Below are 25,745 nucleotides of genomic sequence, written 5' to 3'. Positions count from 1 at the left end.
ATTACTAATATATAGTATATATATATATAGCTTTAGTAAAATCTAAATATAAAGTTACTTATTCTTTACTATAAAGCCTTTATAATAATATATATACCTTATATTTATAGAATTTAATAGTAATAGGCTATTCTATAGGATAATAAACTAGTAAAAAGGTTTAAACTAGATAGTAGTAATATAGTTAATTATATTAAATAAGATTAAACTCTAGACAGTAAAAAGAATTATTAAGAATATAAGAGAGTATTAGACCTATATATATAGCTTTATATAAAAGCTATAGATATCTTATTATCTTATACTAACTTATAAACCTCTTAGTTATTAAGAAACCTAGTTATACTAGAAAGATATATAACTAAGTAAGTACTAAATACCCCTAAAAAATCCCTCTTAATAAACTAACTTAAATAAAGATATTATAATAAGTAAGGCCTTTACCTAAAGTAAAAATATTTTACTAGATAGTATATTACTAAAGTAAATAAAAGTATAGTAATATTATAGTAATTACTAAAAGGTAAAGACTAGAAATTATAGGCCTACTAGGCTTTATACTAGCCTACTAGTAGATTTACTAGAAAAAGTAGACTACTAGTTTATCTTAATAATACTTATACTTTATACTAGGTTAATTCTAGCTAGTATAAGTAGCTACCTATATAGCCTAGACCTACTAAGGTTTTAGCCTATATAGGCCTAGATAGTATAAGCCTTTTACTTATCTTATAAAGTATATTAATAACCTTTACTATTAAAGTAAATAATATATATACTACTATAGCCTAAGACTACTAGTAGTATACTTATTCCCTAAGGAACTACCTAGGTAGACTACTAAGTCTACTTACCTTTATATACTTAACACTATTAGACTTAATAGTTAAGTAGGCTTAAGCCTTATAAGACTACTACCTCTAAGTTAACTAGTAATTAACCTTATATAGTAAAGATAAGCGCTAGCCTTAATAATACCTCTACTATAGGCCTAATACTACTAATAAATATAAATAAGTTTATAGTAGCTTCTTTTATACTATAGTAGCCTAGATATAGTAGGCTAAGACCTTATTAGGTTCTATAACTAGCCTAGGTTATATATAGCCTAGATACACTAATAATAATAGTTAAGATATTTTAGCTAAATATAGACACTAAATATTACTTACTTAACCTTATCTTTTATAACTACTATATAATATATTACTATAAGGTAAAGTTATAGATCTAAGTAGTTAAGTAGTATATCTAGATAAACTATCCTTATAGTGTTTTAGTTAAATAGTTTAATAATATCTTATAGTTAAGTATATAACTAGTAAAATTTTAACTTATAACTAAAGAATAACACTAGCTAAAGGAATAAAGGTAGTTATATATTACTAGATATCTTAAGGAATATTTTAGCTTATCCTTTTAATATAGAGAAGTAGTTTAAGAGAACTACTTTACTATTAAGAAAGTTAATAGGTAAATAATATTTATACCTTTACCTAATCCTACTTTAAATACACTAAGGCATAGGGTAACTAAACCTAGCGCTAATAGTAATAAGGTTCTATAATAACCTTGCCTTTAACTTTAGTAATTCCTTTATAAACCTAGGAATATAACTCCTTAGATATATATATTATACTTATAAAGGAATAATACTAAGCACTATAAGATATAGTACCTAGATTATATTATAACCTAGTGTATATTAATAATACTACTAACTAGAATAATATAGTTAGTAATATAGTACTATAGGAAGTACACTAGGATATATAAGATCTAATATAGACACCTATAAGGACCTTATATAGTAGACCCTCTAATATAGAGGAGAGAATACTACTTTATAGGGATCTATAATAATAATAATAGGCACTTAAGAAACTACTCCTATATAATAATAGTCCTTAAGGAAACTATAGAGAATACTAGAACTATAGTAACTATTAATAAGACACTAAGACTAATATAACTACTAAGATAACTTAGACTACTATAAGTATAACTAGTAGCCTTAGTAAAAAATAAACAAGAAGTAGTTAAAGATAATAAGTAAAATATACTTACTAATTAATAAAAAAATAAAGTCTAATTTATCTAGAATATAATAAGATATAGATGCCTATATTAATAAGCTTATTAAAGATAAGTATATACTTAAAGAAATAGAGGAATTTCCCTAATCCTAGGCAGTAATATAAACTTTATTTAATACTAAAGGACCTAGGACTATAAGCAATAAAGAAGCTAAAGATAGTTACTAAAGATCCTAAAGACCCTAAGGACCTATACCTTAATAAGATAAGGTTAAAAGGCACCTTAAGTAAGCTATTAAGGTATATAAGAAGAAGAACCTAAGAAGGTCCTAGATAAGAAGCTAACTACTAATAATACTATAAACTTTACCTTTTAAACTAGTAAAGTTATTAAGGCTATTATAAAGCCTAATAAAAAAGAAGTTACTATAAGTGTACTTATCTCTAAATTAAAGTATAGTAAATAAGACTTAGAGGACTACTTAGTTATATTAACACTAGTGTATTAGTAATTTTACTAAATATAACTAGTAAAAAGATTTATAAAGAACCTAAGATTTTCTTTTACTAAGCTATATAAAGTAAAAGCTATAGGATTATTATTTATATTAATAAAGGATATTACCTTTAATATATACTTTATTAGAATAGTAAAAGGCACTAAGATAAAGGTCTATATAATAATTATAGTAGAAGTAGTTAAAAAACTTTAGCCTACTTACTACTTAGTATACCTTTCTATAATAACTATAGTATAGTAGTAATTTTAATAAAAATAAGTAAAGCTTAGGTTAGCCTATAATATAATAATCTTAGTAATAGTAAAAATTACTTCCTATTATAAGAAGAGTTATAGCCTAATATATAGTAATAATATTACTAGATTTAGTCTACTACCTCTTATTAACTTTATTAACCTCCCTAAGAAATATAATAAAGAAGTAACTTATATAAATATTAGGTATACTTAACTAATAATTTACCTTTAATATAATATTAGATTTATTAACCCTAAGGTAATACTAGTCTATAATAATATAGGTAGACTAATTACTATTAGGAAAGTATAAAGGTAGTATAAATCTCCTAGTATATAAGAGGAGTCTATATAGCTTATTATAGAGGAAGCACTAAACGTAATTACTTATAGTAATATAGTAAACTTCCTTAATATTACTAATAAGTTTTTAATAGTAAAAGTAAACTACTATAATAGTAGACACTAGTAATAAATTAATAAACCTCTATTACTAGCTAAAGAGGTACCTAGATATAAGATAGTAAAACCTAACTTTTATCTTATAATAACTAACTACTATAAAGTAAAGATCTATATAATAATCCTAAGTATATAGAGAAGCTAAAGACTATACTTAATAAATATATATCTACTATAACTATAGGTTAATACTTATACTAGATAAAGATAAATAAGGATTAAGCTACTTAATAGATAGTAAAACTAGAAATAGAACGTTTATATATTTCTCTTAGTCTTAAGGATATAAGCTTTTAATAAATAGAATAACTAGTAATATAAGATTAGTAAAATTAGTTAGTAATAACGCCTAGTAGACTAGCCTACCCTCTTTTTATAGTATAAAAACACTATAAGGATAAATAAAATATAAAGGTATATAGTTACTAATATAAGGCCTTTAATAAGTAGGCTACACTAGATATTTATTCTTTACCTAACTAAGAGGACATTATATAAGGACTTTAAGGTAAAAAGAGGATAATAATATTTAATACCTTAGGGTTCTTTTACTAGCTAGAGTATATTTACCCTATAGAGACTATATAGTAATAATAAGCCTATAAGGCTTAAATACTTTAATATAGTACTTATAGGCTTTAAGAACTTACTAGTGTACACTTAGTGCTTTATAGACTATATCTTCTTTAAATATTACTACTTTATAAAGGTATATATTAATAATATTATAATTTTTAGTAACTTTAATAAAGACTACCTTTAGCACCTAGAGATAGTCTTATAAATTCTTAATAAATACTATATCTATATTAGTATAAAGAAATTATTTATTAGCTTTTTATTTATAAAGCTTCTTAGTTATATAGTTAATAGTAATAGTATATATAAAATAGATAACTATATCTAAGCCTTTAGCTAACTAGCTTTCCTATATAGCCTTTAGGACCTTAAGATATATCTTAGTATAGGTAGTTAGTTATAAACAAAAATACTATAGTTTAATATAATTATAGATTACTTTACTAGAGGAAAATAAAACTTAATAAATAATTATAAAAGAAGAATATACTAAAACCTAGAATAACTTGTTAGTATAAAGTAAAAATTATTACTAAGAAGACCTTTAACCTTATAGCTAAAGAACTTAATATATAAAAGACTTTATAAGAGAAACTTTATAATTAAGCTAATTATTATTACTATAACCCTAAGAAGCTGCTCTTTTTTAAGATTAACGTATATATTAATAGCTTTAGGCTTATAGTGTTTTAACTTAACTATAACTAAGATAAAAGAAAATACCTAGAATTAATATATTAAATAACTATATTAACCTTATTCTTTTTCTCTTATAAACTATAACCTAGGTAAAAAAATATTTTAGTGTAACTAAGGCTAAAGTAGTAGCTATTATATAGGCTATTAAGAAGCTCTAGAAACTTATCTAGTTAAATAAACATAAGGTTAATATTCTTATAGACTATATAGCTATAAAGGGTATTATTACTTATATATTATTATAGATAATAGACCTTAATAAGGCTAACCTATGTCTTACTAACGCTACTAACTACCTCTCCTAATTTTAGCTTTAAATCTTCTATGTCCTAGGTAAGCTTAATATAGTACTAGATATACTATCCTAACTTCTAGTTATATAACTTAACCTTATAAAGTATTTCCTATATAAGAATAAGCTTATAATATTAATAATAAGGATAAAGTTAAAATATAGTAATAGTATAGTATATAAGTAATAAACCTCTAAGCCTAGGGAAGGCTACTATAATAATAGTATAAATTAATAATAAGTTTATAAAGAGTATTATTATAGGCTACTAGAATAATAAGAAATTTAGGGACTTAAGGGTATAGATTATATAAATATAAAAGGATAATTATAAATATATTACCCTAGATAAGGTAAAAAAAGATTAATAACTCCCTTATAAATAATAGCACTAGCCTTATATAGCTATACTACTATAGAAGATTAACTCTAGAGGATTAATCTTTTATATAGCCTTAGATAGTATATATAGACTTTATATCCTAAAACCTTTTATAAGAAAAGTGTTTACTTTTACTTATAACAAGAAGTTTTACTTTAGGTATAATAGAATACTTACTAAGCTTTAAAGCTTTTATATCCCTAGAAAAGTAAAGTTAGTAAAAGCTTATATTACCTACTACCTAGTATACTAAGGTAACTAAATAGATTACTAAAAGGCTATAAGATCCCTTTAACCTATTATAATACTTAGTGTACTTTACTATACTATCTCTATAGACTTTATTATAAATATACTAGAAGTCTTAACCTAAGGTAGCTTTTAGGCTATACTTAACTTCTATATATTTAATAGCCTTTATACTATAACCTATAAGTTTAGTAAAAAAATCTTACTTATCCTAGGATATATAAGGTATAAGGCTTACTACTAGGCCTAGGTATTACTTTAAACGCTTATAATATATAACTAGGGATTACTAATAGTAATTATTAGTAACTATAACCCTAAGTTTATCTTTATAATATAGGCAAAAATATTTAATACCCTTAAAGTATAACTACTTATATCTATAGTGTACTATCCTTAGACTAATAGTTAAATAAAAAAACTAACTAAATAGTTAAAATTACTATATACTTTTATATATATACTAACCTTAATATCTTATAGACTAATATTCTTATAGCTCTATAGTACTTACTTAATAACTTATTAGTAGTTATAGTAGGTTATTTACTAAACAAGGTTATTCTTAGATTTTACCTTAGGATAGTACTAAAGTATATTAGTAAAGATAGACTCCTATTAAAGTCTCTTAATATTTTATACTAAATATACTAGGTAAAAGCACTAGCTTTTATTAATATAGTAAAAGTAATAAAAAAAAATAATATAATTATTATTATTACTTTATAAAACTTAATATTAAAGATAAGGTTTTCTTTTAACTTAGTAAAGGCTATTTATTACTAAGTAAGCCTAAGTAGAAATAGTCTTCTTAGTACACTAGACTTTTCTATATTACCTATATAGTTAGGCTAAGAGCCTATAAACTTAACCTACTACTATACTAGAGGGTCTACCTAGTAGTGTTAACTATATAGCTATAAAAAGTACTAACTAGTAATAACCCTTTTAAGAGAAAGTAGTTACCTCTAGAGCTAGTAAAAGTAGATAATATAAAAGAATTTAAAGTTAAAAGGATTATAGACTATAAAGTTAACTAGTAAAAGAACTACCTATTAGTTAAGTATCTTATTAAGTAGAAGAGGTACTTACTAGTATTTAATATATAGGAACCTTATAAGAACCTTATACTTAATACTAGTAATATTATAACTAACTTTAAGAAGGCTAATTTTATTAATTAGGTAGTAGAGTATATAAAGAAATAAGGCTAAAAGCCTATATTAGTAGACTTCTTATAAATACTACTATAGTTAGTACTAAAATAGTTATAATACTTTATAATAACATAGGGAGAAACTTAGCCTTATACCTTTATTTTTAATAATAACCTTGTTTTTTAATTTTCTTTTAATAAGAATAATAATAACTTAAAGATAACTAACACTTTCCTTTTATTAAAATATATAGTTATATAGTAGATAATAAAAATATTTATATAGTTTAATATCCTAAAAAATAATAAAAGAAGCTTTTACTTAATATAACTAACTATACTTTTCTTATCTATAGTTACTAATAATAATAATAAAATAAATTAACCTACTTACCTATAACTACTGTTTTCTTATTTTTAACTTACTAAACCTACTACTTTCCTATTACTATTACTAACTTTACTATATTACTACTATTATTAACTATAACTTATTAATATTCTTATAATAATAATATATCTTTTTCTTATATTCTTTTTCCTTTTCTCCTTATAAACTTTTACCCCCTAGATAAAAAAAAAAACAAGCTACTATAAGTACCCTAATTTAATTTAGCCTTATCCTAGGTAATAATAATCCCTTAAACCTAGACACTATTAACCTTAACTAGTACCTTAACAAGGATAACCCTCTTTATATTACTAGCCTTAAGGTAGATTAGCCTAATAAGTAAACCTACTAGCTTAATAAGGTTATTACTACCCTAGCTAATAAGCCTAGATCTATTCTTAAGCTATCTTTTATAGCTATTAACTAACTAGCCCCTTAGTCCTAGAATAAAGAAGAGGCTACTAAGAATAATAATAATATTAATAAAAATAATAATAATAATAATAAAGGTATAAACTTTAATATCTTTAGTATTAAGAGTAATAATATTTCTTTACTAAAGGATATAATAAAAGATATTAATAAGGCTATAGAATATATTAAATAGTAAAAGCCTTTACTTAAGAACTATAAGTAATAAAGATAGCTTATTTTTAATAAGATCTAGTAGTAACTTTAAAATAAAGCTACTACTATAGGAAAACCCTTTAATACTATAAAGGTAGCTATAAAGCTTACTAAGGAAATAAGAAAGTATAATAATATAGGAGAATTAAAGAAGCCTACTACTATATATAAAAAGTTAATAGTAATTACTACCCTAGAGGAGATTAATAACTATATAGGGGAGATAACTAAGCTATTTAGTTATAAACCTATTAATAAGTAAGTCCTTAAATAAATCTAAGCCTATAAGGCTAATACTAAAGCTACTACTACTAAGGAAGCTAATAATACTAATAACTAAGTATATAAACCCTATACCTTTATAAAGTAAAAAGGCTATAGCTTAAAGCTAGCTATCTTTACTTATAAAGAGGCCCTCTGTTACCTAAAGGGTGCCTTTTATAAAAGTAGTAATAAATAGCTCTATAAAGAGACTATAGCTTAGGTTAAAGCTTTTTATACTTAGTAATAAGGTAGCTTTATAGCGTTATAGTAATTATTATTTACCTTAGATATATACTTCTACTATAAAATTACTACTTTAATAAATATTATCTTAGCTAAGTATAAAAAGAGTAAGCTATATATAAGTAATATCTTTAGCTAGGCTACACTTATTAGCTTTACTTTTCTTTATTAACTTAGCTAATCTAATTTAAAGGTTATAGGTATACTTCTTTTAATCTAATATTTTAATAAAATCTTTATCCTAGAGATTTATTACTTTAACTAGCTAAGAAAGTAGCTATATACTGAGAAAGGGCGGGGCATCTAGGCTACTTAACAAAGGAAAAGAGGAATAGTAAAACATAGGAAAACCACCTACACTACAACAACGTCTAATAATAATAATATATATATTAATTAATAGGTCTTGTGATTCTTAGACCTAATCTATAAAGATACTGAAATAAAAGTATAAATTAATAGAGTAATTATAAAAAGAGTAAATTTCCCTAAATAAATAAAAGTGCAGTAATAACTAGCAGTGTATTTCTGTATGCAGTATTAAGGCTAACGATAATGACTATGTATAAATAATTATGTCCTCCTTTGATCTCTTCTTAGGTCTATAAATCCCTTTTTTAATAGGTAGGTAGCTTTCCTATTAATTTATCCCTTGAATTAACCACTACGTGATTCTTACGACTATACTACCTAACCCCACTACAATACTATTACTAAGCTTAAGGAGGATATTACTAAGCTAGCTAATATAGTTAATAACTATAAAAGTAATATTAATAAATATAACACTAAGGCTAATATAGCTACTAAACTTACTAAAGATACTATAAGAAAAACTAATACCCTTAATATAGATATTAATAATATTATAAAGAACCTTTATAAAAAGGCTAATAAAGTATATAAGTAAAAGTAGTACTTTAAAGAACTTAAGGAGTAAGTAGACTAAATAAACACTAAAGTTATACTCCTTAATAAGAAGTCTAATAACCTTAATGTACTAACTACTTTTAAAGGTAGCCTATTTAAGAAGTTAATAGATAAGGTTAACTAAATAGCTACTAAGCTTAATAAATAAAAGGCTATAGTTAACCTTTAGGTCTTAGCTACTTAGCCTAAGGTTACTACCCTAATAATCTAGGGTAGCTAAGCTAATAAACACTACTATAATACTAATAATAATAACTTAGCCTAAGTACTACTAAAGGCTAAATAATCTTAATAAAACTTTAGAGATAATAAGTAATAAGGTTATTATATAAGAAAAAAGGTAATTTTTATACTTTATATTTATATATACTACTATTTAGTATATTTTCTTAGTAAAAGAGAATAAAGTCCTTTAAGGAGAAGGCACTTGTTATAGGATAAGTGCTTTATATAGTAAATAGACAAGTAGGACATAAGATTACCTTATTAGTATATATTTAGGCATTTGCCTAGGGATATATATCCTATTACCTATTTCCTCTTATAAAGAAGGGCAACTTTAATAGATAACTTACACTTATACTTAGCTTTTGTCTTATATTATTAGTTTAGCTCCTTGTTATTACTTACTTTATTTTACTGCTCTACTATTATACTTTACCTTTGTACTATATTACTTTATATTACCTATTATAGCCTTACTCCTCCTGTTAGATCTATAATAGCTAGTAGAAAGGCTATATTATATATTTACTTTAAGAAGAACTATAAATAATACTTTTAAGATAGCTAAAGTAGATCTAGTCCTAGTATAGACCTCTCTTAAGAACTAGGTTTTTACTTATATTAAGTATATACTTTTTATAAAAGTATATTAAACCTTTACTACTACCTACTTTATACTTCTTATTAATAAGTAAAAAAGAAAAGCTATAACTAAGCTTATTATTTTTTAGATTATTATTAATAAGTAAATTATACTTTAATTTATTTAAAATATAATTACTATTAAAATCTTTATAATTATCTTTATTTTTAATAAATAAAGTAATAATTTATTCTTAATATACCTTCTTTACTACTATATATATATACTTTATAGGCCTTTTTATAAAGTCCTTTTAATACTTTTTTTAATTTTATTAAAAAAGGTAAATAAGGCTATAACTACTTAGATTAGTACTTATTATTATTAAATTAGTAGAACTAATAAAATCCTTTTTAAATAAACTAAGATTTATTAATAAGTAAAAAAACACTTTATAACTAAGAAAAAAAAAGAACTTATACTTAGTATACTTATTTTAAAGGATTATATTATACTTTTTAACTATAATTAAAGTTCCCTAGGGTATTTTATTTAAGTAAATTAGAAAAAAAAGTACTATACTTTCTTTATCTAAGTTAAAGATAACTAAGGAATTAGTTAGACTAATAAATAAAGTATTACTAGGCCTAGGAGTAAAGATTTTACTAGGACCTTAGTTATCTAAGACTAGGCTAAGATCTATACCTTTAGTAAGATTATAACTAAATATTATACTTAATTAAAAATATAACTTAAAAAATATTCTAGCTATTAAACTACTATATAAGCTAAGGAGTCTAAACTTAAGTAACATAGTTAAATAGGTAATAGATCTAATAACTAACTAAGAGCTAGAGCTACGGCTAGCAACGGCCGGTCTTATAGACTAGCGACAGGTGGGGCCTAGTAGGGCACCAGCTGTTAGCAGGATATTGGCCTAACTAATAGATCCACTGGCAAGGCTAAGAAAGTAGATCTAAAGGTTAACTATATTGTCCTATAACAAGTACTCCCCCTAATAATAAAAATAATTATTATATAGTAATTATTTAATTACTAGTTAATAAGATAGTTAATATTACTAGTTAATAAAGTTATTAACTATGTACCTTAGGCTTTTATAAGGCTATTATAGCTATTATAAAAAGGGTATACCTAAGGGTTAATAGTCCTTGTTATAGCTATTATTATTACTATAACTATTACTATATTTATTATTACTATATTTATCCCTATAGTTATTAAAGTCCTTATATCTATTAGTGTTATCTTTAATAGTGTTACTATTATTATTACTACTATAATCCTAGTTATTATTACTAGCTAGGTAGTTAGGTTAATAGTAGTTAGGTTAGTACACTAGTTAGTTAAGTATATACATAGGCTAACTATAGGTTAGCTAACTATAAGTTAGCTAGGTAGGCGTATATAAGTATAAGTATAGACTTTAGGCTAATTAACTATAAGCTAACTAGCTATAGGCAAGTTAGCTAAATACTAGTTAACTATAGGTAAGTTAACTAGACACTAGCTAGCTATTAGCTACTAGCTAGCTATTAGCTACTAGCTAGCTATTAACTACTAGCTAGCTAGATTTATTAAAGTTATAGTAATAATCCTCTATATAAATAGATCTATTATTATTATCCTAGGGACCTATCTCTATAGTATAACTAGTAGTATTATTATCTTTATTATCTTTATCCTTATTATCCTTATCTAGGGTATCTTAACTATAGTACTATATAGCTTTATAAGGTAGTAGTAGTAGTAGCTAGTAGACCTATTACTAAAGGGACTAGATTTCCTTCTCCTGTTCTTAAAGACGCTACTAGATTAGTTTACCTCTTAGCAAGTAGCCTTCTCTAAATCTAGGATATAGTTAATATAGTTTATATAGCTAGGTATATAACTTATAAGGTTATTAGGCCTATTAGGCGTAAGCTAGTTAGGTGTATATTAGTAATAGTGTTAGTAGCAGTAGCTTTAAGTATCTTGCTACTAGCTAGGGGTTTTATATATCCTTTGCCTATTTACTTTCCTATTAGACTATATTCTCCTAGTTCTAGATTAGTATTATCCTTTAGGTAAAGGCCTTAATAGTAATATAAAATTTTATAGCTAAAAGGAAGATTAGTACTACTAGTAATATAGACTATTTACTTATAGGTAAAAAGGATAATAATAAGATAGTTATTATTAATAGTAGTAATAATAAAGTTAATAAAGTTAATAAGGGTAATAAGTGTAATAGAGAAGGTAATAAAGGCTAATAGTCTAGTAAGTAGTAAAAAAGAGTATTTTAAGATATAAAGTCTTAATAGTAAAGTTAGTAGTAATAGGTGTAGTTATTAGCGTATATATAGTAAAAAAGTATAGATCTTAAGAGAAATCTAGTACTACACTTATAGTAGGGCTTTAGTTAATAACATTACTATTTAAGGGCTTTAATTAATAATAGCTTTAGTAGTAGTAACCTTAATATATAAAGGGGTAAAATAACTAATATAAAAGAGTATAAAAAAAGGTAAAAAAAGTAAGGTTATTAAAGTAAAGGTTAGTAATAGTAGTAGCTAGAGGTATAGTAGATCTAGCTAAATAGGTTAGTCTAGTATAGGCTAATAGTAGTAAAAAAATCTACTAGTAGGCATATATTAGTAACTAGGCTAGTAAAGTAAATACCTTTAATTAGTTACCTTTAAGATAACTAATTAAATAGCTTTTAATAGTAATTTAGTGTATTTACCTCTTATTATAAACTTAATAGCAGTAGAGGGTTAATTACCTATAGTATTATAACTAGTAGTTATACTACTACTTAACATAGTTAAATAGGTAATAGATTTAATAACTAACTAAGAGCTAAAGCTATAGCTAGCAACAGCTAGTCTTATAGACTAGCAACAGGTAGGGCCTAGTAAGGCACTAGCTGTTAGTAAGATATTAGCCTAACTAATAGATCTACTAGCAAGGCTAAGAAAGTAAATCTAAAGGTCAGCTATATTGTCCTATAATATTAAGTATAAATATATTCTTTTATTAAAGAAAATTATTAATAAAAATATAAATTTAAATAATTTCTTAGTTAAAAAAACTATAAGACTTAAAAAATAAAGTTAGTTACTAACTAAAAAACTTAAGCTACTTAAAATATATTACTAGTTAAAAAAAAGGCTATAACTTTTTTTTTATTTTTTTTTAACTATTAGCTATTTAAGAATAGCTTTAGAACTACTATATAAACTAAAATATATAGTAAATAAAGAGGATATTAACTTACTTTACTTAATAAGTTATTAGTTAAAAAAAAAAAGTTAAGTAATAAAATATTAAAAAATATTTATTATTTAACTAGTAAGTAGTTAGTTATTACTTATTTTAGAAAAAATAAGCACCTTAAGAAATAAAAGAAACTACTACTATAATAAATAATAATAAATAATAAAATATAGTATTAAAAGACCTTTTATATAATACTATTATTTACTTTATTACTTATTAATTAGCTTAAAAGGCTATTATTAACTAATAATTATCTTATTTTTTTTATTATAAAAATATTTATAGCTTTTTATTTAGTTATAGAGATAGACTTTATAACTAGGGGGGTATATTATAAAGCTAGGATAGCTTTATATAGCTAGTTCTAGTTAAAGACACCACAGAGTAGTACCTCTAACTAATAAGACCTATATTAGGAAGAGTATTTCTAGGCAAGTTTTCTCTTGTACTTAGACTTAGGAAAATTAACTACTTCTCTTCATATATGTCAGGACGCTGCGGTTCATTACATAATCCCTTGAATATCATGGATTAGATTAGGACCACGAACCGCGAGTATTCTCAAAGCCGTCTAACTGCAACCCCAGCGTCTGTGGTGATTGCGCATTGTCCTCTCAGAAGCTATATACCAATGGAAAACCAGAGTTCCCGATATCACATGGAACCAAGATGGAGCATTAGTAGTGACGCCATCTCATTGGGGAACTATACTGAAATCCCGAAGCAGACAACATTAGACCCGCCAAGACCTCCAGTGGCCAAGGTGCGAATGAGCGTGTGAAGCTGCCCATCTCCTTTCTCATTATCCTACTTCCTGCACTTATAGTTGATATTCCTGCAACAGATGGCGGAGGAAACACAGTGGGAGATGCGGGGAAATCCATTCCTTTTCGCTGTGACCGAAGCTCCTTGTGAGGATAACACTCGCTCATTCATTCCCTTTTCGTGATATCTGCTCCCTCTAAAAAAGTATGACCACGGCCTGCCCGCAGCAGCCACAAATTATCGTTTCCAGTCTTGCGTCCTGTCATATCAGCGCGAGGCATAGAATCCGTCACTCCAAAATAATAAGGCCTCGTACTTGTCCCTTCCCGTCTGTGTCCCTCAAAACTCAATCTCTGAGGAACCAATCCTTTCTGCATGTTAGTCTCACGCTCCATAGAACGCTCCATTGAGAAGCACGGCCGGCATTTGGATTACTTCGAGACTACATAATAGAAATAAAGAAAGAAACTGCCAGAGGGAACTACCTGCTCTAGAGGCTTGAACTAATCCAAATCCACAACAGCCTGGAAGCTATGGCCTGGACACAAATATCATCTTTGTATCCCCTACCCTCCCCTTCGTAGGCTATAGCGGATTAATGAGCTGGTAGTCTGGCAACAAATCTCACAGGCATGCAGGGAATCCCGGGCTGCGAGAATAAGCCCTCCACTTAGCTTACTCCGGCTGCACGGCTTGCTAACATTGGTATCAAGTGCGTAGGGTAAGACATTACGAGGAACTAGGCGGGGTGGTAAACGATAACTGGGACATTTCTCCTGGTACTGACGTCAACGTGTTCTGACACAGAAAATCACTCGGCCTTTACGCGTGCATCCAGCCCAAGGGATCACCACTGACCGTCAAACGCACTCCAAAAAGGAGGAGACAGACAACCGATAGCACAAACGCCTTGCTTGGCTAAAACCCGCTAAACCACATCATGCAACCCGGACATGCACAGATGCCGCTATAATCCTCCAAATCCTTTGACAGGAAAATTAAAGTCGACGTGATGACGTTCGATTTTTATCCCGCCCATATACGCTGATTTGTCGGCCTGCCGGCTGGCCTCGAGGCCTGCCCACCCGATGGCCGCGACAAATGTCCGGTCGGCCTCCTCGCTGCAGCCCGGGCCCGGCGAGCGCCGTAGCGAGTACCCGCTCGCCACGCCATTGCAACCGGGCATGTGTGCCGCCATCCCGACCATCTCCCGCATCTTGTCCTCCGGTTGGCGACAGTCTTCGAAACTCAGCATCTCCACGATCCGCGAATTTATGACGGCCTGCGGTGCGAAGGGTTTGAATTGCAAAAGATAGCTCGAGGGTTCACCGTCCAGAACTGACGCAAATCCAGCCATGGCATCGGCGAATTCTTTCGATTTCTTCCACGCCTCGCAGGCTTCAACATTGATCCAACCTGACTCACCCAGAGGTCGCTTTAGTCTTTGTCTGTCTCGAACATGTCCATAGGAGCCATCCGTTTAGGTCACGGACTTGACAGATGTTCACATACTGGTTATGAGGTCTAGCTTCTGCTGATCCTCGGTCCACGGGCCCCAACGCGTACGAAGACGCCCGGGCTGCTTATCGAGGGCCTGGAGCATGAATTTGAGCTGGTCTTTCCAATTTTCGACGCCACCAAGGACAGGAATGGTAACCCGCTCCGTGACGGCGTTGACGGGCTGAGCTGATTCCATTCCTACTACGGATGTTGTTGGTTCGAGTTGATCTTGGCTCGATCTGTCACTAAATATACTCTCTTCTTGCAACCAAAGCGTGATAGCAGTGGTGGTGGTGCTCGTTATGAGAAACTTGTAGGTGATCTGTGGTTGCTTCTAGGCTGCTTCGGGACTTGAATCTCTTCACTAATGTTTCTTCATTGCTTTGGTCCTTCTTCTTCGAACTGTTGGGCAGACAATCCCAATCTTAAATAACGGCTCATAGAATCCATTCTCGCGGCAGACTAGCGCTCGGCCGAATGCCAGGAAACTGGGACGGGGGGTTAACGTTGGGCGGATATGTGACTTTCATCCACGACCCGATTGCTCAACGTTCTGGTATCGTAGTTCGGCACTGAACGGCAACTCAAAAGCCGTAAGGAGCTTCTTAAATCACTATATCCTTGAACCCGTTGCAAGAACCCTCAACCAAAGCTTCATAATGCATATCCACCGCAACATGCCGGATCTGCTGCGACGGTGTCATTGGATGCAAGGGCACACAAGTCGAAAACAACCCCTGACTAGGAAGTTTTCTGGAATGGGCTCACCCTGTGCTTTGTAACCCTATGATCAATTACGGATATCCATGCGGAGTTTCTCCAGGTGCTTGTCCGGAGAAGAAACGCACACCCCCTCCATTTCAATAAGGGAGGGGGGTTGCCGGTTGTCCATGACTGCATGGCTTGGCGATATTACGTCAAGCACGCTCTTGGATCTTTGGCAGTTTAGGGACCAGAAGGTTCAAGTTGGGATGGTGGAGATAGAACGAGGAAACTTTGGAAGCAAGCGAGGTTCTCGGACACGATCGAGGCAGACAAGGCCGCCCGTGGAGAACCATGGATTTGGGGATGAACGGCGATATTTTGTTTCAAGGCCAGCTTTTTCCCGCGCCGGCGGTAAGAGATTTTCAAGATTGAATCTCCATCTGCATCTGCATCTGCTTGCCGACAGCGGGAACGGCTCTCTGCCTGGTGTGCGTCTGTGTGCTAAGGTTATGCATCTTGCTCTGTCTACCGCCAGCAACGTTTCATGCCGAGACATGCCACCACAAGATTCCGTTCCCACACTCTCCGTTTCGTCGGAAGGGTCGTTTCCTTGTACCGAAACTATTGCCTGTCAATTCGCGTTACGATGCCGCTTTTGGGCTTAGCCCAAACCAAAGACGTGGTCCACGCCCTGCATGTCATTGAGGTTACCGAAAGCTCGGCAACATACACTCCCTCCAGACTCCATGTTTGTGTGCTCACGTGCTACTTAGTCGAGCCGGGCCGAGTCCGAACGGAGTATTGTCCTCTCACAGCAGCACTTACACGATTCGCGGCGCCCACTCGTGCCGAGCACCTCGCAAGCCATGGAGAGGAGACATCATCCCTTCACAAAACACCGTTGCATGCTCTCACCTTCCGGTTGGAACATGGCTGTAGGCAAGCAGTTGGTCCCATGTCTCGTCAGTCGCGACAGTCTCGCCATCCTCGTTGCCGCTGCTGACATTCGGACCCTACGCATGAACCGTTTATAGTGAACCTGCTTCGGTTTGGGACGATCCGCAATCCGGATTGGGAGTTGAGCTCGCTGCCGCAGATGGCCCAGACATCCAAGTCAAGGAGCAGTACCAAAAAGGCCCAGCACGCGAAGGACGACCGTGACCAATGCCACCTGAACTTGAGAAAGACACAGGACGCCTGCATGAAGGGCAAAGGGCGAAGTGCACAAAATATTTGGCATCTGGTGACCATTCACTCGAAATGGACAGCATTGTCATCACGGCCCATCGAGATGAGGGCGATACAGAAGCCAGTGTCACGAGAATATCTTCAAATAGCCACCGCCTCTGGTGGTTGATATCAGAATCGTAGAGCCAGCGATATTGATTTAAAAACATATCATTCAGTCCTTGGCATCGCACTCGGCAGTATTAGTAACATGCTGCATGGTTAAATATTGCATCGCCCTTTTAGGAATCCATAGCCAGAGGCCCTGTCAAGAACACGTCATAGCCCCTGCCCAGAACCCATGGCACTCCCATCCAACTTTACGCCCGAGATGTTCCTGAAGTTCATTGTTCATGCTCAAGACATCTGAGGCGTTGATAATGCCCGCGTTGTTCTCAAAGACAGCCTCCTAGAGGGAGACTCTTGCCTCAACCAGCCCAAGTCGCACAACCACTTCCTGCTCTACGAGAAGACGATGTTTGTTGCCTCAGCCGCTAATCCCCTGTGCCACGTTCCGAAAGCCCAGGCCCTCGTTACTCTGTGCAAAGAGCTCGTCATGACAGTGTGGCCCGTCTCGCTCGGCCGAAATCCGGCTACGGCGGAGCTTCCCCGCGCGTTCCCGGCTCCGTGGCTATGGATATGGGCTACCACGAACCGTAAATTTGAGGTTAACGTCGGGGACCCGTACGCGCTACTCAAGCCAGGCGCCAGCTTCCAGGATCTGCACGAGCACATGGAGAAGCACACACTGCGCGGGCATCCTTGGCTCTCCACCCCCGTTGGCCAGGGCTCCGTGTTCGGCAATACTATCGAGCGCGGCGTGCTAGACATGGAACGTTGGCAGCTCATCGGCGCCGTCTGCAGACCCAAGCTCGTTCGTGATGTCCTATTTCATGTCATCAAGCGCGAGTTGCTTTCCGTTCCTGGCTCGCGCTTCTTCCTTCCCGAATACCGTGCTCGTGACAACCTCCTTCGCGCCCGTGGACTGCTGATGCAGGGTATCCCTACGGTGGAGGAGCTGAGACATCTGAAGTAAGTCATTCTCTACGATGGCGCGTCGGCATCTCACTCATAGGGTTCGCTTATAGCTGGCCTCCTCACGGCGGCTAACTACTCTGGGCCCTTATGTCTAAGTTCTCTGGCGAGGATGCAAAGAAGTAGCACGACATGGAGAGAACCTACTCACCAGTCACGGCTTCGCCTACCTCGGCGCATTCCCCGTCGGCATGCAAGAACTCCGTAAGCATTCTGCTACACATATACATATACATATAGGAAACCTTCTGGCTCGCGCCATGTCATCTGTCCCCAGACCCCGAACATAGCAACATCAAGACTGATAAAGGGGCACGCAGACCTTGTGGTCGGTATTCCCTACCGCTTTGGCGTGCCGGAGGACGCAACGAAGAACAGGTAGCTAGCGCACAAGCTGGCTAAGGAGACGACGTCGCACGGCTGGGGCCAGTTCCGCGCACACATGGCGCCCATGGACCCGGTAGCTGACACCTTCAGCTGGAACGACAACGCGCAGGATCTTAATGGCATCGTTGCACCGGGGAGAAACGGTGTGTGGCCTGCAGACTACGTCAAGAAAGAAGTGGGTGCTGGGTGGCAACTGATCAACGACACTGTCTACACCATACCTAGTGTACACCATGTACTCTACAGATCGCACCGCCGGGCAGCTGAATGCCTCGACGAGATCCAGGCCCTAAACTTCCCTCCACAGGGGTGTGGGTACGGGCCAGATGTGAGATGTGAAATGACGCGGGGGTGATGCTTTAGACATGGCGTTTGTTGGAAGGCCAACACGAGTCTGAAGGAGGGACTATCAGAGCAACGTCGAGAGGACATAAGAGTTATACTGGTGCCATGATAGCTGCGGCAGTTGAATGAATATGGTACAGAGAGCCGGATCTCGCATTTGTGTACTCGATGATTCAGAGCACCAAGGGGATGCCATAGTTGATTATAACAAATTGCCGGTCTAAAATCGATATTGTTGCTAAGCATTCATGCACGTCGATCTTTGTGCTGTATTTCCCTGCTGCAGTAGTCAAAGTATTCCATCCCCATTGACTCAGATTCATACCAGACCTTGGTGCAACACTCGATCGAGCCTGGCATGTTCCAATCTGAAGACCGCAAGGAGAAGCTGAGCACGGGAACCCCCCCCCCTCTCCAGGATCAGGAGCCGTTGCAATCGCAGAGTAGTAGCGCATATGGCATGTATGTATCCGTATACGTTGCTGGGAAAACTTGGAATCGCGGGTATGACCGGGGTCCGGAGCTTATCGTCCGTAGCTACACCCCGGTCAGCGGAGCCAAGCAAACATTTTGGCCTCTCATCACTTTTGCACGCCGAGAACCTCGATCGGCAGCAAACCAAATCAGTTTAGGCTGGCATTCCGCGTGGGCCGACGGGCAGGTGGTTCATGCTGACAGATTGACTTCCCGCTGATCCTACAATACGCGCAGGGGGGAGAGCCTCATTCATCCAATGTAAGCGTCATCGGCGCCCTTGATAGACGGACCCGAATTTACTCATTCACTTGATTGGTTGGTCCTCATCCCAAGACCTACGGAGATAACTCCGTGAGGTGCTTCTGACGTCTGGCTGTTGGTCAAAAGGCCCCCGTCGACCGCAACACTACAATACCACCGAGCCCACATCTGTTTTCTTCTTTTGCGCCTAGTGAGCTGAGGAATCCCATGTCGCCTTCCCACAACACAAGGCTCGGTATGGCGTACCTACTATGAGTTCCAAGTGTGAGCTCGGCGCCGTCGGTCGGCACATCGGACTGGGCTCGTTACCACCCTGGTAAACAATGCCGGCTGATGACGGCAACATTACACCCAACGACTTGGTAGTCCACGTGTAAACGTATCCAGCATTGCCAAAGCGGCATGCTTGCCCCGCGATGAATGTTGAGAAATTTTCCGAGACCGTGAACTCATCCATCATGACAGGTGAGCTGCAGTGGTGCAGTCATCGATCCCCGGTCGATTATGCTGGTGTCATCATAGAAATCCGGGAGGGGGGGCTTATTTGAATGACCAGATCATCTATATAAGCTGCTCTTCGTTCCTGCATCGAAGGGGGGAGAAGAGAACATTCTGTAGAGCATCTCAAGCATCCCATTCGATCAAAGACTTGAAACATAGTCCGAGCAATGGCGCCCGGAAGCATCCTTCAGTCCGCCGGGCTTCTCGCCCTAGCCTCCGGCGCATTTGCCGTACCGTTTGTCTCCGAGGCTCAGACGACTGTCTACTCGGAGCCGACTGTCACTGCTTCTCAGGTCCCTCACACCAATGTGACCTCCCACGGTCCCTACACCGGTCCCCCGCCGTCTACCACGGGCGCCATCTCTACCAAAATATTGGCCTCCGAGGTGCCCATCTTACCTCCTCCGGATGACGCCTACAACTACCCGGCCGATGGCAAGCTTCACGGCGACCAGCCCGCCCCTTACACCCCGTCCGGCGGTATCGGCACCAACGGCTCCGCCCCTGTCTACCGCGTTCAGAGCGACTTCGACTACCAGTCCCTCGCCTTGGCTCTGTACCAGGAGTATATCGAGCTCGACCTCTTCCACTGGGGTCTGGCTACCTACTCCGATGCAGACTTCGAGGAGCTCGGCCTGAACGCCGAGGACCGCTTCCTGCTTCAGTATATGGCCGACCAAGAAATTGGCCACGCCACTGTCATCACCAACATGCTTGGCCCTCAGGCTCCGCAGCAGTGCACATACAACTATCCCGTCTCCAACCTTCGCGAGTACATTGATTTCAACCAGAAGCTTACTCGCTGGGGTGAGGCTGGTGTCTACGGCTTCCTTCCTCACCTGAACTCTGGCCCCGCTGCCCAGCTTCTTCTGCAGAGCATTACGGTCGAGGCCCGTCAGCAGATGATCTTCCGCCAGTTTGAGGGTCTCTTCCCCATGCCCGAGTGGCACACCGTCGGCATTCCTCAGTCCTGGGCCTGGACACTCCTTGCGCCTTACATCTCCAGCTGCCCGTGGAACCAGACCCGTCTCATCTGGCAAAACTTCCCTGCCCTGCACGTCCTGAACCAGCCTAACCCGTACCGCATCAATGGTGCTGATGTCTGGAACGAGACCACTGGGGGCTGGGCTAACACTGCCGCGACCACCAACATCACTGAGGCAGAATCTTGCATCAACGCTGCCGACTCGTCCCAGGACTGCAAGGCGGCCATCTCCCACAACCGCACCATTCCCTTGTCCTACCCTGGACGTCAGGTTTTCTTCCAGTGGGATGCTCCTGGCCAGGCCGTTGGCCCCAATAACAGCTATATCACCGCGACTAACGTCGTCGAGCCCAAGTTCGCCGCCTGGGTCTCACAGTTGAACATTACCTACTCGCCGTTGATGAACGTTAGTCTGGAATCTCGCACCGCGTACACTATTCAACCCAACATTTCCACTTGGGAGCATGATCCTGCGATCAACTCGACCATGTTCGTGGCCCTCACTGACTCCGACCTTTACGTCACGCCTCACAACCTGACGATGATTAATCCTCACGTCGCCGCTCTGGCCGTGTACCAGGCTGGTTGAGTGTAATTGTTTATACCCCTTTGCGTTATTGTTAAGGCACTGCATACCAATGGTCGTTAGAAAAGCAGTGAAGTATGATCCTTTGAGGGATTCATTATTGATAGGAGGATGTGGCATATTTAATCTCTGTATCGTACTATATTTCTCTGGGGATGACTTTTAATAATGATGAAATGGCCACGATCTTACTGTATTTGATCCAAGAGTAAATGAATTACTTACACGTTAATCATTTATTTGACATAGAGTGGTAAGTCTCAACCAGATTTGCTGGACTGATCTTGGCCAATCCCCGTTCCCTCATGACAGCTCCGCAGTTTCTTGTGCGTATATTATGCAAGGGGTTTAGGGATGTCACAAACAGAGCGGAGGCTTGTTTCCCAAAAGAATAAAACCTGCAGACCATTGTGAAACTCGGCACTCTCCCTTGCGTCGTCGCAAGCTTCATTTTAAAGTTGTTTGCAATTCTCTGTATTCATGGTGATCTTATTCAGCTTTCACGGATGCAACCATTGTTACCTAAATCACCCCGAGGCAGTTAGGGCCTTTGGGCATGATTGTGGAGAAGACCATGGCTGTAACACAGATCATGTCATACGCCTCTTCTGCGTGCAGCACGTCGCTTGATAAGGGTGGCTCGAAGATACTTGTTCTGATTGAAGTTCTTCGTTCCACTTCTGTGAGATTAAGTCACCATAATACCACCACAAGGAGCTGGTAGAAAATGATCCCCCCAGTTTGCGGATCTGCAGCGCATATACGAATGAGAAAGCGCGGTGCATATTCTGTTGAATAAGTGCAAAAGGATGATATGATTGCTGCGTCTAAACCGTTTCAATAGACTGGAAAGCTTCGATTTGGGCCCAAACATGCAATCATCATCCAATTGGTCATTATATATTCCATTCCAACGTTGCAAACCCATTTTTTGGCTATTTCTAGGTCAAGTAGAAACAGGCGGTGTAGGCTCTTGATGATAATGAGATCAGTTGACTTTTTATCCCATCCTGGCATTTCACCCGTGGCTTTTATCTTTGTAAGTTGATCCTGGACTCATGCCTGCATGGCAACTTCATTGAAAAACTGAGGAGGGACAGCGCCTGCATGACAACCTATCGGTCGCGACATGATGGGTCAACTCTTGCCAGTGGCGCACCGCCAAGCATAGCATGTTTGTGCTGATGAAGTTGGTATCTAAAGGGTGTCCTCTCTATGCCTTCGTATATAAAATGATTCAAACATGGCCGGTATCACCATCTCTCATAAACGTGCTTTGTGATCTTAAAACATCGGCGCAACAAGAATTTACAACCCAGCCATGGCATTTGGTGTTTTCATTCCCCTTCTACTTTTTCTCGCTCTCACTGAAGCTTGGGGAGGGCTTGATAAACCGGATCTAGCTCGCCGGTTCGTCAATGTCACCACTATTCCCTCGTCGCATCCTACGTGTCAGAATGAGCGTGTACCGTGCAGCATATCACCTGCTAGTTCTACTGATAACACACCAGCTGTGGGTTAAAGAGATTCGCTCCCATAACTCTGGTTGCTGATTATTATACAGACGTCTGGAGGAGCTGTGCCTTCAACAGCAAATGAGACTTCTCTGTCAGCCTTCTTCCAATCAGTTTCGACAACGGATCTGGCAACGTCCACTGTCCCTGTCAACTCGTTCCGGACCACCTCGAGTCCTACAACTCACCAGCTACTCACCACTCTGCCGACGGAAGCAGTTATCTTAACCCTAACTGGCGTCACGTACACAGATCCTGTGTATATCACAACTACATCACCTGGCGGAGAGCAGCCTACGGTCGTGCCAGGTCTGCCATGCCTGTAGCCTGCCCCCATAAACCGATGACTGCTAACATTTTGTAGTGATAATTCCATTTGTTGGTCCCCCCCGGATCTGCTTTGGCTGTTTTTCTCGTTTCCCTCCTGATATCGAAATCCGCGTCCCCGAATTCTGCATACAGCTTTTTGGCTTGAAGATAGGCAACTGTCCCCCTCCGGAACAAGGCTCCGATGGAAAGGACGAGAGTGATGACAAGTCTCCACCAAAAACATCCAGAAAAGCCCAAGGCACTGAAAGAGAGACGAAGACAGATTCATACTCATCAACAGCATCCACATCGTCATGTACTACAATCGTCACTGCAACCCACAAGAGCGTCTTCTGTTCCATTACGCGAGGTTAGTCTGGTGCAAATATCCAATCCGTCATCATCACCAGGCAACAACCAACTAACTCTGAGCAAATAGACTCTAAGTCCGTTCAAAATCCCAATTCCATTGGCTGCGTAACAAGCGCCTACACCACAATCACTGGCTGCAGCATCGCGGCATCAGCCACAACGGTAACTACCACGCAGACAGCGGCTCCGACGCACCCGATATGCGAGCCAGCCACTTGTGGCAGTGGAACTTGTTTGAAAGAAAAAAGATCGTTAGCACCTGCGTTCAGAAAACTCGCCATTCGCGGGAACCCTGCGGAGGGAGAGTGGCCGGATCCAAGTGACTATGCTGTGGCCAGCCAGTTTCTCCCTGGCGAACTGAGAAACATGGAACTGAACCCAGGAAGCATCGTCGGCTACAAACCCAAAACTGTGGATATCATGATTCCCGACGAAAGAACTCAAGATTATTACATGACCACATCTACCTGGGTCGCGTTCAAGGATAACGTGGAAGCGGTTGGGCTTCGTGGAATGTTTGGTTGCACCGCCGTTATCTTTGTTTCGCAGCGCGGCGCATGGGTCGGCCACTTCTGGGAATCAAACTTCCAGTCAGACACCGTCCCTGAAGAGGAATTTGAATTCAGAATTCTTCATGAGCCCAAGCAAGGCTATCGAGAGGGCAACTGGAAGCACCAATACCACGAATATGGGTGGGCAGAGCTTGGTTTCCATCCAAACCTCGGTGATCCAGGCGTCATGTTCGGCAATAAGGATGACAAGTATTATGAGGCGGATCTGCGCGTCTTCATCATTACTCCTCGCCCAAGGGGTAAATATTACGATGAGAACCACGTCTTATTGCCAGACGACGTTATTCACGACATCAACCGAAACGCTGGTCAGCTACAGTTTCCTGGCAAGATTAAAAGGCTATCACAAGAAATCAAAGAGGTCTACGGAGAAGACACCAAGATCGAGGTCATAGACTATGCAGCGAAACTGCTCAAAAAAGAAGATATGGACCTGGCCATGGAGAACAAACTGACCGGAGCACAGATTTTTCACTTACAGGCCGATAGTGATTTCAAAGAGGCTCGTGGCAAGCTTCTTCTCCAGTATCGGCCAGCAAAAACATGCGCCGATCTCGCTTCTTGGAGACTATGGGTAGAAAATCAGGGAATTGGCGGGCGTACAGCGTCATGGGTACCGGAGAGTCTCCAAGTCCGGCAATTTCATGGAAACGAAGGCTCGCCTCTATTTCACAGGCAGGAATGCCCAAACCGCATTCTCACCAAGGCAACCATGAGCAACAGGGCAACTTCAGTCACTGCCGAAGCATCTTCTTCCCGAGCCCAGGGGTCTCTTGCGGTTACATCGCCACTAACACAGAACGTCTCAACATCTGCTCCTCCGATGGTAAACGTCACGCTTCCAACACCCAGCTCCACACACTCGACAACAAACTCCACGTCTTTTGTACCAAGCTCAAGACCTTCACCAGCTTATTCTACAAATTCTACGGAGACGGCCGGAATAACGACTGTATCAATCTTCAAAACGGTAGACGTATATTTCTCGAGCATTACTCTCGTAGTTCCTAGTAAGACTGTCACTATATTTTCGCCTACCACATCGAC

The 25,745-nt window shown here is 37.0% G+C and overlaps 5 protein-coding genes across 5 annotated transcripts; 3 read left to right on the top strand and 2 right to left on the bottom strand.

Annotated features, from left to right (window-relative positions):
- Window positions 1-2,587: 2,587 nt before the first annotated feature.
- Window positions 2,588-9,572, bottom strand: LY79DRAFT_581232 (uncharacterized protein; the record flags this gene model as incomplete). The annotated part of the gene is made up of 21 exons (XM_060560175.1): window positions 2,588-2,608; window positions 2,675-2,709; window positions 2,759-2,774; window positions 2,869-2,871; window position 3,826; window positions 4,923-4,937; window position 5,169; window positions 5,385-5,407; window positions 5,442-5,448; window positions 5,663-5,667; window positions 5,714-5,735; window positions 5,971-5,977; window positions 6,033-6,044; window positions 6,423-6,430; window positions 7,177-7,179; window positions 7,624-7,630; window positions 7,742-7,791; window positions 8,297-8,319; window positions 8,496-8,508; window positions 8,954-8,961; window positions 9,550-9,572. 21 exons carry the CDS (start codon window positions 9,570-9,572, stop codon window positions 2,588-2,590), a joined length of 303 nt encoding a protein of 100 aa, XP_060412320.1.
- A 5,317-nt stretch (window positions 9,573-14,889) lies between these two features.
- LY79DRAFT_519219 (uncharacterized protein) lies at window positions 14,890-15,618 on the bottom strand (the record flags this gene model as incomplete). Its single annotated transcript, XM_060555114.1, has 2 exons — window positions 14,890-15,338; window positions 15,435-15,618. The coding sequence occupies 2 exons, from the start codon at window positions 15,616-15,618 to the stop codon at window positions 14,890-14,892; spliced, it is 633 nt and encodes a 210-aa protein (XP_060412319.1).
- Window positions 15,619-17,655: 2,037 nt separating this feature from the next.
- Window positions 17,656-19,069, top strand: LY79DRAFT_671217 (uncharacterized protein; the record flags this gene model as incomplete). Its single annotated transcript, XM_060563887.1, has 5 exons — window positions 17,656-17,703; window positions 17,791-18,386; window positions 18,544-18,593; window positions 18,776-18,919; window positions 19,002-19,069. The coding sequence occupies 5 exons, from the start codon at window positions 17,656-17,658 to the stop codon at window positions 19,067-19,069; spliced, it is 906 nt and encodes a 301-aa protein (XP_060412318.1).
- Window positions 19,070-20,418: 1,349 nt separating this feature from the next.
- On the top strand, window positions 20,419-22,113 carry LY79DRAFT_559230 (ferritin-like domain-containing protein). The gene has a single exon (XM_060558238.1). It carries the CDS (start codon window positions 20,528-20,530, stop codon window positions 21,932-21,934), a length of 1,407 nt encoding a protein of 468 aa, XP_060412317.1. The 5' UTR covers window positions 20,419-20,527; the 3' UTR covers window positions 21,935-22,113.
- Window positions 22,114-24,492: 2,379 nt separating this feature from the next.
- On the top strand, window positions 24,493-25,709 carry LY79DRAFT_519159 (uncharacterized protein; the record flags this gene model as incomplete). The annotated part of the gene is made up of 2 exons (XM_060555107.1): window positions 24,493-25,297; window positions 25,465-25,709. 2 exons carry the CDS (start codon window positions 24,493-24,495, stop codon window positions 25,707-25,709), a joined length of 1,050 nt encoding a protein of 349 aa, XP_060412316.1.
- Window positions 25,710-25,745: the final 36 nt, after the last annotated feature.

Source organism: Colletotrichum navitas, assembly GCF_030913465.1.
Source record: "Colletotrichum navitas strain CBS 125086 chromosome Unknown LY79scaffold_46, whole genome shotgun sequence".
Taxonomy (NCBI): Eukaryota; Fungi; Ascomycota; class Sordariomycetes; order Glomerellales; family Glomerellaceae; genus Colletotrichum; species Colletotrichum navitas.
The sequence above is the reverse complement of the archived record's forward strand: the minus strand, read 5'-3'. Positions and strand labels throughout refer to the sequence as shown.

Coding starts and splice junctions, on each gene's coding strand:
- LY79DRAFT_559230 (XM_060558238.1), top strand. CDS start 20,528: ATGGCGCCCGGAAGCATCCTTCAGTCCGCCGGGCTTCTCGCCCTAGCC.